Source organism: Drosophila subobscura, chromosome O, assembly GCF_008121235.1.
Source record: "Drosophila subobscura isolate 14011-0131.10 chromosome O, UCBerk_Dsub_1.0, whole genome shotgun sequence".
Classification (NCBI taxonomy): Eukaryota; Metazoa; Arthropoda; class Insecta; order Diptera; family Drosophilidae; genus Drosophila; species Drosophila subobscura.
Genome location: NC_048533.1, coordinates 17,990,481 through 18,006,458, shown reverse-complemented (window position 1 = coordinate 18,006,458; position 15,978 = coordinate 17,990,481). Strand labels below are relative to the sequence as shown.

Here is a 15,978-nt window from a genome sequence, read left to right as displayed (position 1 = left end):
AACGCGCGCTCTACACTCACGCTCTCGCTCACGTTTGCGTTCGCTCTCGGTCTTGCTTCTTAACTAACCTACATCAACAGCTGTTGTTGGGAGAGTCAGCCACCAACCCACACCACCCCACCCACGAAAAGATAACGAATCTGAACTGTGTGATTTTATTGCTAACATTGTTGCTTTATTCCGTTCAGTGATGACAACAATTGTGTGAGGGAAACCAGCCAGGAAGTGGAGTGAACAATATTTAAAAACCAATGAAAGCCAGAGCGGCGCTTCTCTCTTACTATTTTCTGCCTGCGAAACAGCTGTTTCGTCCCTACCTAGCTAGCTAGCTAGCCTGTCATCTCTCTCATGTGCACCCTCTCTATGTCGCCTGGCTCTCTGCGCCGAAGCGAGTGTACATAACCTCAATATCCTTACTGCGCTGCTTCTCTCTATGTTGCGGTAGGTAGGCAGAGGACGACGCTGCCGCTGTCAACGCTGGCTGCAATCTGCCCCTCTCTGTCGCACACCCAACACAACACCCACATAAACACTGTTGAAGTGCAACGCGAGGAACCAGAACCAGAAGAGAACGAGAACCAGAACCAGAACCAGGACCATCCGAGGCAGAAGCAGAAGCAGAAGCACGACGTACTCGTTGATGCCGTTGCAGCAGCTGCTGCTGCGACGCGAACGCCAACGCCGACGCCAAGGACGATAGCAGCAGCAGCAACAATCAGCAACATCAGCGCCCTGTGTGCACGGACAATAATATGAGGAGTGGCAGTTCGGAATTACTACTCGAGCAGCAACAACAAGAGCTACGGTTACGTAAAATCCGAGAACTGGCTCCAAAAAAGAAAAATGGCAATCGGCGCTTTCGCTCGTGGCGGGAACGTGCGCGTTTCTACGGCACCTCGACTCTGGCCTTCTTCTCGGTGACCGCCGGTGCCTCGCTGCTCTTCCTGGTGCCGCTCTACGTGGACCCGGCCATCTCCACGCTGAGCCACGACTTCATCGAGAATCCCACGCTCTGCACGACCACGCGCCGCGAGGATCTGGTGGGCATCTTCAACTGCTCCTGGAGCTCCTGTCGCGAGGGCTGCACCTCTGACCTCTACCGCTGCGTGCATATCTACGTGACGTTCATAGAGCAGAACATAACCATTCCGGAGAACATGACCGACTTTAGCAACTACACGGCCGACTGGGAGCAGTCCGGGGAGGCCACTCTGCTAGTGAACATCAAGGGCTGCGGCTACCCGCCCACGGTCACGTGCAAAACGTTCAACGACTACTACGGCGCCGACGGCGCCATCTATCCGTGCTTCTACTCGCGGAAGAACAAGACCGTAGTGCTCACGTCCTACAGTCACGACGATCAGGTGGCCATGATTATCAATTTTTTTGCGGTGCCCTTTGTGATAACGGTCGTCTCATCCATCGCCCTGTGCATCATGCACTGCGACTGCCGCTGCAAAAAGGATCGCAGCCATCGACGCAATCGTCCGCAGTGCCGAAGGCCGCGCATTGAGAATCTCAGGTGAGTGAATCGACTCTGTCTTTCGGTCTCTATGGAAGAGCTATACATATTTGCGTAGTTCCCAGAGTAAGAAAAACTTAAGGCTTGCTTTTCAAATCGATCTAGGCCAAATGTAGACAAAGTACAGAGCTTCGATTCCTGGCTTAAGATCTTAGCTTCCCTCCGTTTCTTGCCGAGATAAATCAGGGGAAAAGACATTCATACTCGTACATATTTTGAAAGTGAACCTGATTGAAGAACGGTATCTTCTTTTTCCATTACGGCAATGTATGTCCCTTTCGATATTTGCTTTCATGGCGTCAATGTAATTTAAATAATTTACTAATGACAGGTTTTTTTTCGTGCCTGTGTGAATGTTTGTGTGTGTTGGGGGAAACGGGAATGTGTCAAAAGCAGTCGGAGGTGCTGGTTTGTTGTTATTCGGGAGTAATATGCGGTCTAAATTATTTATAAGACCAGGCGTCGCATGTGTGTACCCCCTCTCGACAGCACACAGAGATCCCCTCGGTACCCTCTGTACCCACTGTACCCACTGCACCCTCTGCACCCCAACGGAGGCATTAGGGCACGCACCAAACACGCAGCACATTGCGTATGATTGATATGTTGAGCTGTTGACAGAGCGGTTTGGGGGGCTTGGGGTTCTTTCTGGCATTGACTCCTAATGGGACGGGTGGCGTAGATAGTGCGTGGCAGTGGGATGGAAATGTGGCAATCTGACAATTACATTCCTCCATCGAGTAAATACAAAACAAAAGGCCTCAAACGCCAAGAAAATCTCTTTTTATGGTGCCATCCAACTGGTACTTAATACTCTCTCTCTTTTCTCTCTCTCTCTTTTCATTTCCCTCTTTAAAGAAAGTGATTTTAATACGTTTTCTCAAATGTTTTTATTGAATCCCCTCTGACTTGTGGCATCATCAAATCTCCCCCATTGTTTTGCTTTCCCCTTTTTCGATTTCGAGGAAATTTCCATCAGCTTTCCATTCTCAGTGCACATCGATTCAATCGATAATGAATTGGTTGTCTATCGCCTGCCCCTGCAGCTTGTACTCCTGCTTCTACTTTACTCGGTCCGTGCATTATTCAAATGTCATGGTGCGCAGACAGGGCTCCCAGTCAGTCCACATCAAGTAATAGTGTTGGCTCTCACATGCCCGCAATGTGTGTGCAAATTTTAGTCCCATTCCAAGCTTTGTCATGCTTCTACCCTTGTGTTCGTCTTGCAATCATTTCTTTGCAATGGCAAGGACCAAATACTCTCGCACGAGTTTTCTATAATTAAAGCTAAAATCAAAAGTGACCCAATTACAGTCTTGTCGATGGCCAGTCTAACGTTCTATGCATACTGCATTCATGAGAGGTTCTTGGAAGCAGCTGCAGCTGCATTTTTAATCAATTCTCCCACATAAGGTCACATTTTTGGATTTCCAATATCAGGTGGCGCCAGCAGCTTGTTTTCACGGAAACCACCAATAAAAACCCGTTGGAAAAGAGCTGTTGAAAAGTTGTGAAACAAAATGGCTTCAGTGTGTGCCGTTTGTTAATGCTATCTGCTATTCACAAGCACACACACACGCACACATTTCCTCTCTCTCTCTCTTTTAGCATATGTGTGTGTGTGTGTGTGTGCTACTTAATCAGCTTACCTTTCGCTGATGCATCCCCTTGTCGCTTACTTCAAACTTTGTTTCAGTTCCAGTTACAGCTGCTCGCTGTTGCTGCTGCTGCTGCTTTTAGCGGATTTGCCGGATATCACTCACATGGCAGTCGATTGAAAGTTCGCTCAAAATATTCACGCAGTAGAGCAGCAGAGGGAAATGATGGGGGTAGTGTAAGGCTATGATATCAAAGCGCCATTGCAGCGCCGCCCCTTGACTTATGATCTTAAAGCTGCGCCAGAGCTCTGCAACAATTGTGCAACTTGCTCACGTGTCTGCCATTGCAATCGCAATTGTCGAGTGTCATGCTTCAGCACGCTCTGCATTAGAGGCACTCTCAGGACACTCAATCATCTGCCCCTAACGCAGCCAAATCGATGCCAATAAGAAAGCCATTGCTTTTTTAGCTGCTCGTAAGAGTGGCAGGCAAGCGCCAGAGCCTAGACAGCCCGCTAAAGTGGCCTAAGTTGCAACGAGGTTAAGATCCCTGGCAAGGGCAATGGTCACGTTGGGCGAGAAGGAGAGGCCTGCAGCGTCTCACCTTACTTGTTTGCTGATGATCGAGGGAGTATCGAGAGACATTGAACTGAACATTGAACTGAAGCTTTCCGTGAAGCTGCGAATGGAATACCAATAGCGTACAAGTAAAACTGTGCTAAATCTCATTCTGGTATCCCAAAACTAGCTGTGCAGTGTTTATGGGTGGCTCCCCAGTCTCGTCTATATAGGCAACTTCAGGACCGCCTTCAAGTGCAGCCCAAACAGGAGTTTGTTGGCTTAGAAGGGGGGTGGCGGTGGTAGCTGTTGTGGTGGGTGTGCTAGTGTGGCCTACTTCTGTTTCACTTTTTGCGGCTGCCTGGAAGCGTTTCTCTGTTTGTGTGTGTGTGTGTATGGGTGTGTGTGGTTGTGCTTGTATGTGCGGATGTGCTACTTTCTGCTTATGCTCCATTTTTTGTTTCTTCTATTTTTTTTTTTATAGAAAAATCAATTTATTCTCTTTTATGAACATCCCAAGAAGCTGAGAATGCAACGAAGTCACGTTTTTCATTTCATTTCCTAAATGATTCTTTACGAATTGTCCTTCGTTTCGTATATATGAAAAGTGTGTTATTTCTGAAAATTTCTTGAACTAGTCGATGATCAGGTCACTCGAGGCAGAAATACATGTTTTCAGCCAAGAAAAAATTAATTTAATGTATGTCTGACCTTTAAAAAACATCCAACTCCATGGCGATAGGGTTTCTCACTATTTTTAACAGGTTTTTGCCCATAATGTCACATGAATATGCATGAGGCTGTACATACACATGTATATACATATGTTTATGTATGTTTGTAATTTGGGTTCAATTCGGGTTCAGTTCAGTCCGCTCCCGTCTAATGACAACAACAAAAGGCTTCTGATTATTGCTGAAATGCCATTTAGTTGCAGACAGATGTTGCCCGGCCCCGGCCACGTCGCTGGTCGCGCCTGTCACACATTCATATATGTAAGTACATATGTACATACATACATACATATGTACATATTGTATGTATGTATAAATACTTTTATCAATGCTGGCAACAAAGCTGTCACAAACAAAAAAACGGTTCTCTTTTATCTATGGTGTGGAATAGGAAAATAATAAATAAAATGGCAGAAGATGTGTTCTCGGTGTTTTTATCAGTGTCGAAGGGAACTAGAGAACTGCATGGTTGTCTCTGGTTGTATCTCAATCTCGGATGTGGTGCTGGCGATGGCCATGGAAACCTTTTCTACACACACACACACACATGCAGAACCGATAGAAAAAAAACATTTTCAAGATGCGCCCGTCACGCTGAGAAGGCGTTGTAGGTCCGCCCCCTAATCGATATTAATAATACGCAGCATATGAATGCTGTTCAATAAATTTCCATTTCTTGCTCAGTTCTGGGCATTGAAAGCGGCAATTGGAGATATGTACATATGTATGTAGGAAGGCAAATCGCTAGCTGGCTGAATGGCTGACTGACTGACTGGCTGGCTGGATAGATGTCGATGCCTGGCCTGTGGGCGTGGTCATGCATACGTTGGCTGTGGAAATCAAAAAAGAAGATGGAGCAAGAGCAGCAGCAGTGCCAAGAAAAAGAGCAAGCTGCAAACGCAAAGGCAGTCGTCACTCAATTCATGTAAATCCCCACAAAATCCCTATTGCTTCCCCGCAACCATTTCCAGTTCCAATGAAAAAATCCGCTAAGTCAGTGGAGCCGCAGCAAATGCTTCATTAATAACATGAGTACGTACACACAGACAGAGAGAGGGGGACCAGGTCCCCAAGGAATACATATTCATGAAGATTCTTATGTAAAAGCATAGAAGAAGTTCCAGTCCGAACTATGAATCCGAAGCTCTGAGCTGCTACAAACATAAAGATAAGCAGATGATAAGGGGAGTCCGCCTTGTCTGCTTTCTAGCCGAAAAGGTAATGTTGAAAGGACTGGAATTCCTTGGCGAATGTGTTTTTCTTAGGTCTGTCGCCTGGATAATTTAGCTGTTCACATAACTCTGATGAGCTTTCAAGCGACTGGCATTGCACAAATCCTCTATCCACAATATATGTATGTACATACATACATATGTACGTACCATAAAATAATCATAAAACAAAAAGATAGAAAGGGGATGCAGGCATTAATATTGCACTAGAGACGGATATTATCTAAATTTGAATATGTTACTAAAACGAATTTATTGCCCTAGCCAGCTTCTTCCCTTTTTTTTGCCTCTTACTTTTGCGGCCTCCTTAAGATGAAGCATCTCATAATAAATTATACGAACGAGAGCTAACACAGGCATACACGCATGTACACACATATGTACATACATCTATCTGGGGAAGCGCGTGCCATTTTTAATGGTCAGACATTTGGTTTAATATCGCAATTGGAACATCATACGTATATAAAAAAATATGTATGTACATACGCGTACATATACATATTGTATGTATCTGCCGACCTAAATGCTAAAGAAATTCAAGGAGATACATACGAGATTGTAGATGCCTTAAGACAAAGGAATAAAAGAGCAAATATTTATAAAGCCAAGGAAATGTCATTTCATAAAATCAAATTTGATTCTCAATTCTGCAGATATACAAATCAGTAAATAGTGCAAAAATAGTTAGAATTTATGGGATGTTTATTACAAGCAGTATACTTACAAAGAAGCTACACGGGGCACACGAAGTATCCACAGGATTTCTGATCAATTCTTAAAGAGTTGCTAGAAAGAAACTTTAACTTCATGCAACATTTTGTACTAGCCCCCACATTTACTTCTTAATGCAGATTAATGAATTATCTCTTGGGAATCACAGTGCAATTAAACTTTAGATGTACATAATCCAAATGTTAATTTGGTGAAATTTTAAACCAGAGCTATGGGAAAGATCTCTCAGTCCCTGCTCATATGTTAGTTACTTTGTTTGCTTCTATGTTTGTTTGTGCACATGAAACAAGTCAAACCAAGCTTTTATTCAAAGCAATCCACGTATATAAAACATTTATCTTTATGGCCGTCTTCAAGTGTAGTCGGGACTACAAACATACATACGTGTGTGTAATTGCGTGCCTCTGTGTGAGTGTGTACGTGTGTGTGAATGTATGGACGGGCGTGGCACCAGCACGTGTGTTTATTTAGGTTTAAATTGTCAACAATGTGTCCGACTGTCTGACTCTAATTTGGGCAAAAACAACCATGTAGGAGAGAATTTAATTCGTGGCAGGGAGCTCTTCGTGTTCGTCCCCTTCTTTTTGTAGCTCAGATGAACAAATTTAATTACTGCTGAATGTCCTTTTGGCTGCCAACCCCGCTTGCCATTGCAGTCACTTCAAACCGAAGTGCTGCGGCTCCCAGACCCAGTCCCAGGCCCAGACCCCGACTTGGCCAGTCCCAGTGGCAGTGGCAGTGGCATGGGAACAACAAGGACACACTGCAAAACGATTTTTGTTGACAATCAAGTGCAGCAGTGAGTATCGTGCAAGGACATTTTGTCAGCATCCTGAACAAAATGTTTCAGTCGGGGCTTGCAAGGGTGGGGGTCGAGCCGAGCATAATGCAACAAATTTCAATGAGGACCACCTGCCTGCCGCCGCCGCTGCCGCTGCTACCGTTTCGCCCATCCATCCCAGCCCAGCCCAGCCCAGCCCACTCGAAAGCCCAATGAAATGCCTGGGGTGTGGCCTCGGTCAGGACACGTTGCTCGTGTTTCTGTGGAATGCTTCTCTTCTGGTGCTGGTACTGATGCTGGTACTGATGCATCCGGATCCATCACTGGCACGACATGCCGGTACGAGCTGTGGCTCGACGGCTGCTCAGTCTCGGAGAGCCCACATCTCAAGTGGGCCTCACGGATATTGTAGATGAGCCACAGCCCAAGGCTGATCTCCAGCCGCACGCCAGCCCATATTGTTTGCCTGTCAATCCATCAGTCCTTCTGCCAATCCATCCATCCGTCCGTCCTTCCAGACACTACACCCAGCCAGCCAGCCACCCATTCATTAATTTATTTTAGACAGTCCATCATGCTTTTTTGGGCCCATCTGTCGCAGTTTTAATTTCGTAATTACAAATCCTTTCTCTCCATGGGTCCTGGCCAACTGCCAAGAGGCATTCGGCTTGCATTCCATACCCCACTCTTGTTCTGCTTGCCAATATTTTGCAATGATTTCTGACAGCTCTTGCGGTCGGCCCCTGCCAATTATCAGAGCTTCAAGGAAATTTGATTTAATTAAAAACTATATTTCGAGTACATAGTGTACGTATAAAAAAATAATAGCAGCTCAAAACTAATTACAAAATTCTTCGTTGGTTGCCAGTGACAAGCAATTATACGAAAATGACATATTTTGGTCAGCAAAGATTTTTGCCCCCTCAAGGCTATAGAGGAAATCGATTGATTAGTTTAGCATTCACCACAGTGACATTGATGTCTGGGGAATATTTATTATTCTCTGGTCGCCTTTGGGACATTTGTGAAAACTTTAAGGTTACTTATTATATGGAGTCAAAGCTCAATAATGCCGCACTGCTTGGATTTACTAATGGACGAATTGAGACTACTTAAATATGTTTCAGCCAAGAGTTACCTAACAAACGGCTAAGGATAGGTGACAGACATAAGCTAAAGCCACAGAGCTGCATCCCCGAAAACACTCTCTGTCTCTCCTCTTGTTACACTCAGTCGCTGCAAATCTAAGAAGAAGGGAGTTCAGTTTTCATCAATAAAACATATAATTTGTGACCGTGAAGTCAGAAGACTCTCCGTCACTTTTTTATAAGAAGCTTTCCATTCCCCTAGGCAAGCGAAGGACACAAGAAAGTGACAAACTCAATTGTGATGCGGTATATTTTGCCATTTTACTACTTTATTTGAAAACTTTTGTATAAATTGAGCACAAAAATGATGCGCTTGTACTGCCTTTAAATCTCTTTACATTCATTACATGACCATTTTTGTAATGTTCTCTGTGTTTTTTGCTGCCTGTCCAATTTGTTATTCCTCCGGGCATAGTGGTGTGTGAATCGGCCTGAAGGCAGCCGTTTTAAAAGGCGTGTTTTACGGGATATACGAGCGTTTAGCGCTTGGCTACAAATTGCTGGGATTGCTCCGTTTCGTCTGTTTTCCTTTTGGCTTGTACTTTTTTTTAACAATGTGACATTTTGCCGTTGTCCAAGCCTGGATCCATATATTTTTATTACGGAATGCTCCTTACCATTGTCCATGGCACAGCCGGGAGGGATTGGAATGCCAAGAGGGCTGAGAATGAGAATTAGGATGGGACCTGGATCTGGATCAGGCCCACTTTGCATGTAGTTCACCTAAACAAGACGAACATTTGTATATTTCACAATTTCCGCCTCTGTTCCGGAACGTTGTCGCTTGCCGTTGTTCGTGTCACATATTTTTTGTGCTTTCCGTTTTGCCCTACTCTCCGTATTTTTTTGTATTCGCCATTTGCTCCTCTCTTTCCTGTAACTTCTGTTGGCCTTTTACTCGCACCGGTTTCCACAATGGCAATAGCAATAGCAGCTACAACCACGGAAAAATGGGACATTCGGGAGCTTTCAACGCAATTTGAAAGAAGACCCTTTCCCTCTCCCTTTCCCCTTCTATTCCCCTTTAAAATTTTACATTGTTTGTCTCTGCGGCAACTTTGTCAGACCTCGTTCCAAGTGCAACGCACTGGAAACTAAAAGCACCCACCAGCGCCAGAAACAACAACAACAACAAACAAATACACAAAAAACACAGAAAAAACCTCTGACAAACATGCAAATAAGTCGACATCGTTCCGTGTCTATGCTGCTCCTAGTTCTCTGTCCCCTGCCTCTCCGACAAAGTCTACTGGCTACGGCAATCTGCAAAGGGAAGCGCACAAACGGAAAAACAAAAAAACATAATAATTTCTTAAAAGTTATTGTGGCTGCCCGCTTTTTGCTTAGCCGCTTTGTCTAGGGCCATCTGCCCCAACCAGAACCGCCGCCCACTCACCTGCTAGCCGTGATTTATGGAAGCCTTCACAGTTGGCTTTTAATTTGCCAGCGAATCTTGAATCCATGCAAACGTATCCTCGTCTGGGCCTCTGCCCGTGCCTGGGTGTCTGTCCGGGGCACTGCTTTTGGCAGGATGCCTCAACTTTTTGTTTATTTTCGGCCGGGCCGGGCCGGGCCGGGACGGCTTCCCTTTGTCTTTAATTCTTTTAATGAATTGTTGTCGCTGGCAAAGCATTTTGTAATTTATTTAATTAAACTTTTTCGCTGCTTTTTACCCCATCCCATGCCCCAGCATAAGACAAAAGTTTCCACCGGGCGCTTTTGAAGTCCCTTGATAAGAAATGCACAGGAACACTCGATGACAAAGATCGAGCACCAGAAAATTAAAAATGAGACAAAAATCCTTACACGGATTGGTTCTCTTATGACTAAACTTATATTGGATCACTAAGGCATTTTCAACGGCTCCAACATAAAATATTACAACTGAGTAAATGTGTTTATGGGCAAAACTCCAAGAAAAAGTTATTGAAATTGAATGCAAGACTCAATTAAGAGCAAAGTTTCGAATATTTTCCATGTCGCCCAGAGGCCATTGCTTTCTCAGTTGTAGAATACTTCGGCATCCGCCTCTAGAAAGGACAATGTCCGGAGGCGTAAGGGAGAAGCAGATGTGGGCTGACACCCCGGGACAACTGGGACAATGGCAGTTCCTGTATGCCGGATTATGACAAATGTCTTGTGCCATTTGTCTAATTCCTGGGCCCCTTAAATACTGGAAAGTGCGGTCCAAAATTGATTTGCTTTTCGAGTTCAATGGGCGTGCGACAGCCAAGGGAAATTGCAGAGGCAAAACTGAATCGGGACCTACATCCCGTCGCAGGGGAAGCAGTGGCCAGAACAGGATGTGGCCACTGTGGGGCTCTTGGTAATTTCACCCGTTTTATGTGGCCAATAAATGTTTTATCTTCGTATCCAAATTGCCGCCAGCTGCGTGCATGCGTGCCGATAAGCGTTGGCCCCTCCAAGCCCCCAACTGAGCTGCTCTCCCCCATATACACGTACATACATACCCACGTAGTATATGTATACATAATATGTACTTATGTATTGTGTTGTACATATTGTAGATATGTGTGGGGACCAACAATTGGTAATCCAGCCAAGGCTGCGGCTGCACTGCGTCGCTTTAGCTGCCGAAAGCAAATCGATTTATTGGCCATTAAGTGCCTGGCATTTGCCTCTAATATTTCAACCCAGTTGCATTTGTTTAGGGTCGAGTTGATCGCCTTGAATGTGTAAAATAATTTCAGTGTCCTGTGTGGCCGAGGAGGAGACGCTGTTATTGCTGTCCTTACCCTTAGGCTGTGCGTGACTTTTGGCAGCTGCTTGCATTGGGGATTACGACTGCAAATTGCCTATTAAGCCCAAGAAATTCCCTCCTCGCATCACTCTCCCTTTTTTGGTCACGTTCTGGCTTTTAATTTGAATTTTAGCAGCTCGCCAGACAGACGGCTTCGCCCTGCCCATCGCCAAATGGAAACACAATTAAATCATTCTTATTGAGCCATTGATTTAAATTTATGTTTGTATTTTTAAGTATTATGACGACCAGCAAACAGAAAGAGAACGAACCGACAAGACTGTGATGGAATCCCGTGTGTTACTTGTAAACATACTCAAATTTCGTGGGTTAATCGTGATTCTACCCCCTTTGAATTCCTTTGAACTAATTAACGCAGGAACGAATTTCTTTTAAAGCTTAATAGCCTTACCCTCTCTTTACAATAAAGGCAAAGTTCATCAGAAAGCAATTTAGTGGAATAAGAGTAAATGGCAGAAAGACTTCCTCGAAACGTGGCCATGACTCAATTTGATTCCACTTTTGCCCAGTGCCGAATGCATGTGAGCCATCTGAGCCATGGGAGCGGAGCGCAGGCAGAACATCAATTATGATGCCTTGTCATTTAATTGAAACCCAATCAGCTTGCATCGGACAATGCTCCGGGGGCAGGACTCGCACTAATTAAGCTTAATCAAACAACAATGAAATCGTACAGAATCGGATGGTAGGAGCGAGGAGCTCGGCAGCAACAAACCAACGAGTTAATAGAGTGGGATGGAATTATAAAGCAGAAAACCCTGATTAAAGCTCAACCACAGAGCAATGCCGTTGACGGTTGCTTGAAGTTTAATCATGGATTACTTTCAATTGAGTCAATTAAGCTGAGACACGCAGAGCAAACTCGATTTGAATGCACCAGAGATTAGGGTCCGGAGTGCTTTTGGGTGTGGCGTTGAGTGCATTCCGGACGTGTCCATAACCCATTGGGGCTAGATTAGCATGCACCAGCTGAGAGCCATCGCACTTGGCAAGTGCTGCTCCAAGAGGCTTCTGGGCTCCTAGGCTCCCATCTCTTAGTATCTTGACCTTCCCGCCATGCTGGCACGTGCACGTGTCACCAGCATGAATTCACAATGCCCATTTGTCGACACCCTGGGTTGAGAGTCGTTGAGGCTGTTCTTGGTCCATTGCTAAGCCGCTAAGTAGGTTTTCCTGTAAAGGCAGCCCTCCCAATCTTACCGCCCACGATCCGGAACCAGGGCCTAAATAATTGATCAGCAGAAAAGGGACCGTTGCCGTCGGAAAAAAGAAATGATGAATGCGCAGATTGAAAACGGGAAATCGATGTCGAAATTGTTGTTTGCGACTGATTAATTTTTAAGCTCGGACAAGTGTCAATAATTAATGGATCAATGCGAACACTCCTGTTGGCACAACTTCCTGGCACTGGCCAGCAATTAAGAAGTCCCATCGATCCACTGGACCGCCCGCCCGCCCTCTCATGGAAAATTGCACATGACAACTGAAACTTGTCAGCGACCTCTGTGTGTGTGTTGAACGTGTATTTGTTTATGTGTATCTGTATCTGTGTTTATGTTTGTGCTGTGCATGTGTGTTAAATTGAGATTGACTTTCATTTATGTGCGTTGTGGATATTGTTTTTGCTTTATTACATCAATACTTTGTTATAATTAACCAAGGGACCACGGGGCTGCGGCCATTTCACGTCAAAAATAAATTGAAAAGTTATGGTGTTTGCCAACGACTCCGATATATCCGTTTATTGTATTGAACGAGAAAAAAAGGGAGCCCTTCCGAGCCCATGCCCATGTCTGTTCTCAAGAGAAAGTGGCTCTGCAATTTTAGAGACTTAAATATGACTTTTCTTGGGCTGTGAGCATGTTGTTTTTATTGAAAGTATACAAATATTGTAGTCAGAATAGATAAATCAAAGTTTCTGTGCACAGATGAATTATGTTATTGCTACCATGAGTGCCTGCATTCAGCAGTCATTGGCCAATTGAAAATGTATTTGCCTAAAATAGAATGCCCATAAAAGTATGCTACAACAATTGGACTTGGCCGAAAACCTTTTAGTCAAAAAAAATGGTACGAGTAGGTAAAATCAGAATCGGAAAATATGAATTAAAGTCACACAGATAAACTGGACAGTTGAAGAAAGTGAAGTCTGCCTTCTTTGTGGAGTAACACCAATTTCTGTACTCCTCATGTGAGAGTTCTGCTCTATCCCTTTCTGCCTAATTGATTTGTTGCTGCCTGCCTGTCCAACTGGACTGGCTGCTGTCAGGCCATCAGCCACGAGGACCTGCTCACATAATTGACATGTGCCTAAGCCCTAAGCCTAAGCACCTTATCCGGCAGATTGGAACTGCTGGATACGTAGAGCAACAGCCCAAATCGAAACAGAAACAGAAATTCCAACTGCTTGGATGATTTTGTTTTATTATCTGACTTTTACTCCATACACTCACATAAACGTACATATATTTTTATGTACATACATATACATGAATCGTAACGAAACGAGACCAAATAAAATAGAATAAAAGCGTAGTAGAAATCAACTTGTCGTGGAAGTGTACTCTAGGTGTGAGAAAATCAATTTGTACGACTGTGCCGTATGCCACCTAGAAAGACAGAGACAGAAAGAGAGAGAGAGAGAGAGAGGCATATAAAGTGGAGCTTTATGAAGTTCCTATTTGTTTTGGTCACTTTGTTGGGCGTTGACTGTGGGCCTGGCTACTTAAGCCCGTAACTCGCAGAGCTTCACATGAATTGGAATTGCCTTTTGCTCTGTTTATGAACATTGTTTGCTGTTGCTGCTGCTGTTGCTGTTGCTTTTGTTCTTGGCATTTGCTGTTCCTGTTACTGTAATTGGGGCTCTTGTTGTTTCTGTTTCTCTTGTTGCTGTTTTAATGAATCTCAAGGCTCAGGTGAAGCCAGGACTGCCCGTCATTGTGGCTGGCAGTTCACGTGAACTCAATTTCGTTGCCATCACATGCATAAGTCGCACACAATGGGCTAGTGTTTGGCTAGCGCCTGTGGACATGGCGGAACATCAGCGAGCGGAAATGGTCAGTCATACTTGTATGGCGTGCCCAACTCTCTGACATATGAAATGACTCGCTGCCAGGGCTGGCGCGCCTCCGAATTTATGCGCTCTTTACTGTAATTGGCAAAGCGCTGCGAATGTGAATTTGATTGCAGTCGGTTTTTTTTGTGCTTGTGTATTTGTTTGGTTTTCATTTTGCACATTGACCATGCAAACAAAACGCCTTCGATGTTGTTTTAATGGAAGAATTCATTATAGGTCTGGTTGCGAAATATATTTAAAGGAACAACAGGCACAAGTCCATTTTGAATGGATCAGCACTTTTAATAAATCCAATTAAAATTCATTACCGAATCCATCATATGTATAACGCATTTATTTTGATTACTGCTGTTTTTATTTCCAGGACTGTTTTTAATATATTCCTTAATGTTGAGTCTCCGCATTTTATCTTTTATTAATCTTGTGCTCCTCTTCAGAATGTAGTCTGATAGGTCTCGGGAGTTTAACTATGTATTCACAAACGAACATTCCTTACCATTTTTGTTTATTTTATACCCTTTCCTGCATCTGCATAATTAGTCGAAATTAAATTAAATCCCCCAACCCGCTAACAATACTCCCTTTGCATACATCGCATCATGTTCTGTTTTCCCTCTCCATGTTCCTTGTGAGGAATTGTCCGAAAATGGCAAACAACTGAACAATACAAAAATAAAAACTGTTGTAAAATATTTGTTTTACGTAATAAGTTTTGCTAGAAGCCAGAGGCTAGGGCGACTGGCATTGCCTCTGCTGTTGGTTCTGTTCCCTTTGTGTTGTCCTTATAAATTTCACATAATTTATGCAGATCGACGTTACGTGCAGCAGCCGTCGGTGTGTCCTGGAGCGGGCTATAAGGTGGTCATGGGGTGGTGGTCTTTGGTGTGCGGGTATAAGTTGTTGGGGGAGGGCCATTGTGAGGGCAGGCGAGCATTTAACATAGAAATAACAATAACAATTTAACAAATTGTCGCCATTGCTTTCATTTTGTTCTCTTTCACTCACATCTACCGTACACACACACACACAAGCACAAGCAGTGCCTCTCGCTCGTCCTCTCCGACTGCGACTAAACGTCTAGCCGAACAACAAAAGAAACTTACTCGCAATATATATTACTTGGCTTCCTGCTATATACGAGTATGATTGTATGTATTTCTGTATTTTTGTGAATTATTTGCCTGCCTAAAAGTTCCTCAAAGTGTGTGTGTGTGTGTGTGTGTGTGTGTGTGAGGAAGTGAGAGGAACAGCGGAAGTGCCAGAACAGCAACAGCAGCAGCAGCTACGTGAGAGAGGGGGAATTGTGCTGGGTATCGAGGAGGAGGCGTCAGAGAGAGGCGTCCACCCGCGCGACGAACGCCCCAACGCTCGACCCTTGGCACAAAAGCTGGTTAGTCAGCCAGGCGACTTTTGTGCTTATACTCGTACGTTGGTATTGGTAACAGTCTGCGTGTGTGTATGTGTACGTATCTTTGTGTGTTCTTGTGTTTGTGTGTTGTGTTTGCTGGCCATACACAAAAAAGCGATGAACTCATAAAAAACTTATGAAACTAATTTTGTTTTGCTTGCTTTTGCTTTTACTTTTCGCTTGTGTTCTTTCTTTTTGCCATGTTGCTGTTGCCATTGCTTTTGTTTTTGGCAACCCACTCGGCAAAAGTCGCGTCGCGTCGCCCACAAAAACAGACATAACCATATACCGCCCATGTATGGAGGTCTTCACGCTGCTAGGGTACCAATCTGAGGCAGTTTTCAGTGTCAAAACGCAGTGGCCATATATCTGTTGCAATTGCAAAGTCCTAGCCTCCAGAGACA

General features: G+C 44.4%; 1 protein-coding gene across 1 annotated transcript in view; it reads left to right on the top strand.

The window, feature by feature from the left end:
- The first annotated feature begins 204 nt into the window (after nucleotides 1–204).
- LOC117897175 (protein tipE) overlaps nucleotides 205–15,978 on the top strand; it is a 29,638-nt gene continuing 13,864 nt past the window's right edge. The window contains exon 1 of the mRNA XM_034805874.1: nucleotides 205–1,522. Coding sequence (XP_034661765.1) covers nucleotides 753–1,522 — 770 coding nt within the window. The 5' untranslated portion in view covers nucleotides 205–752. The remainder of the gene's footprint in view (nucleotides 1,523–15,978) is intronic.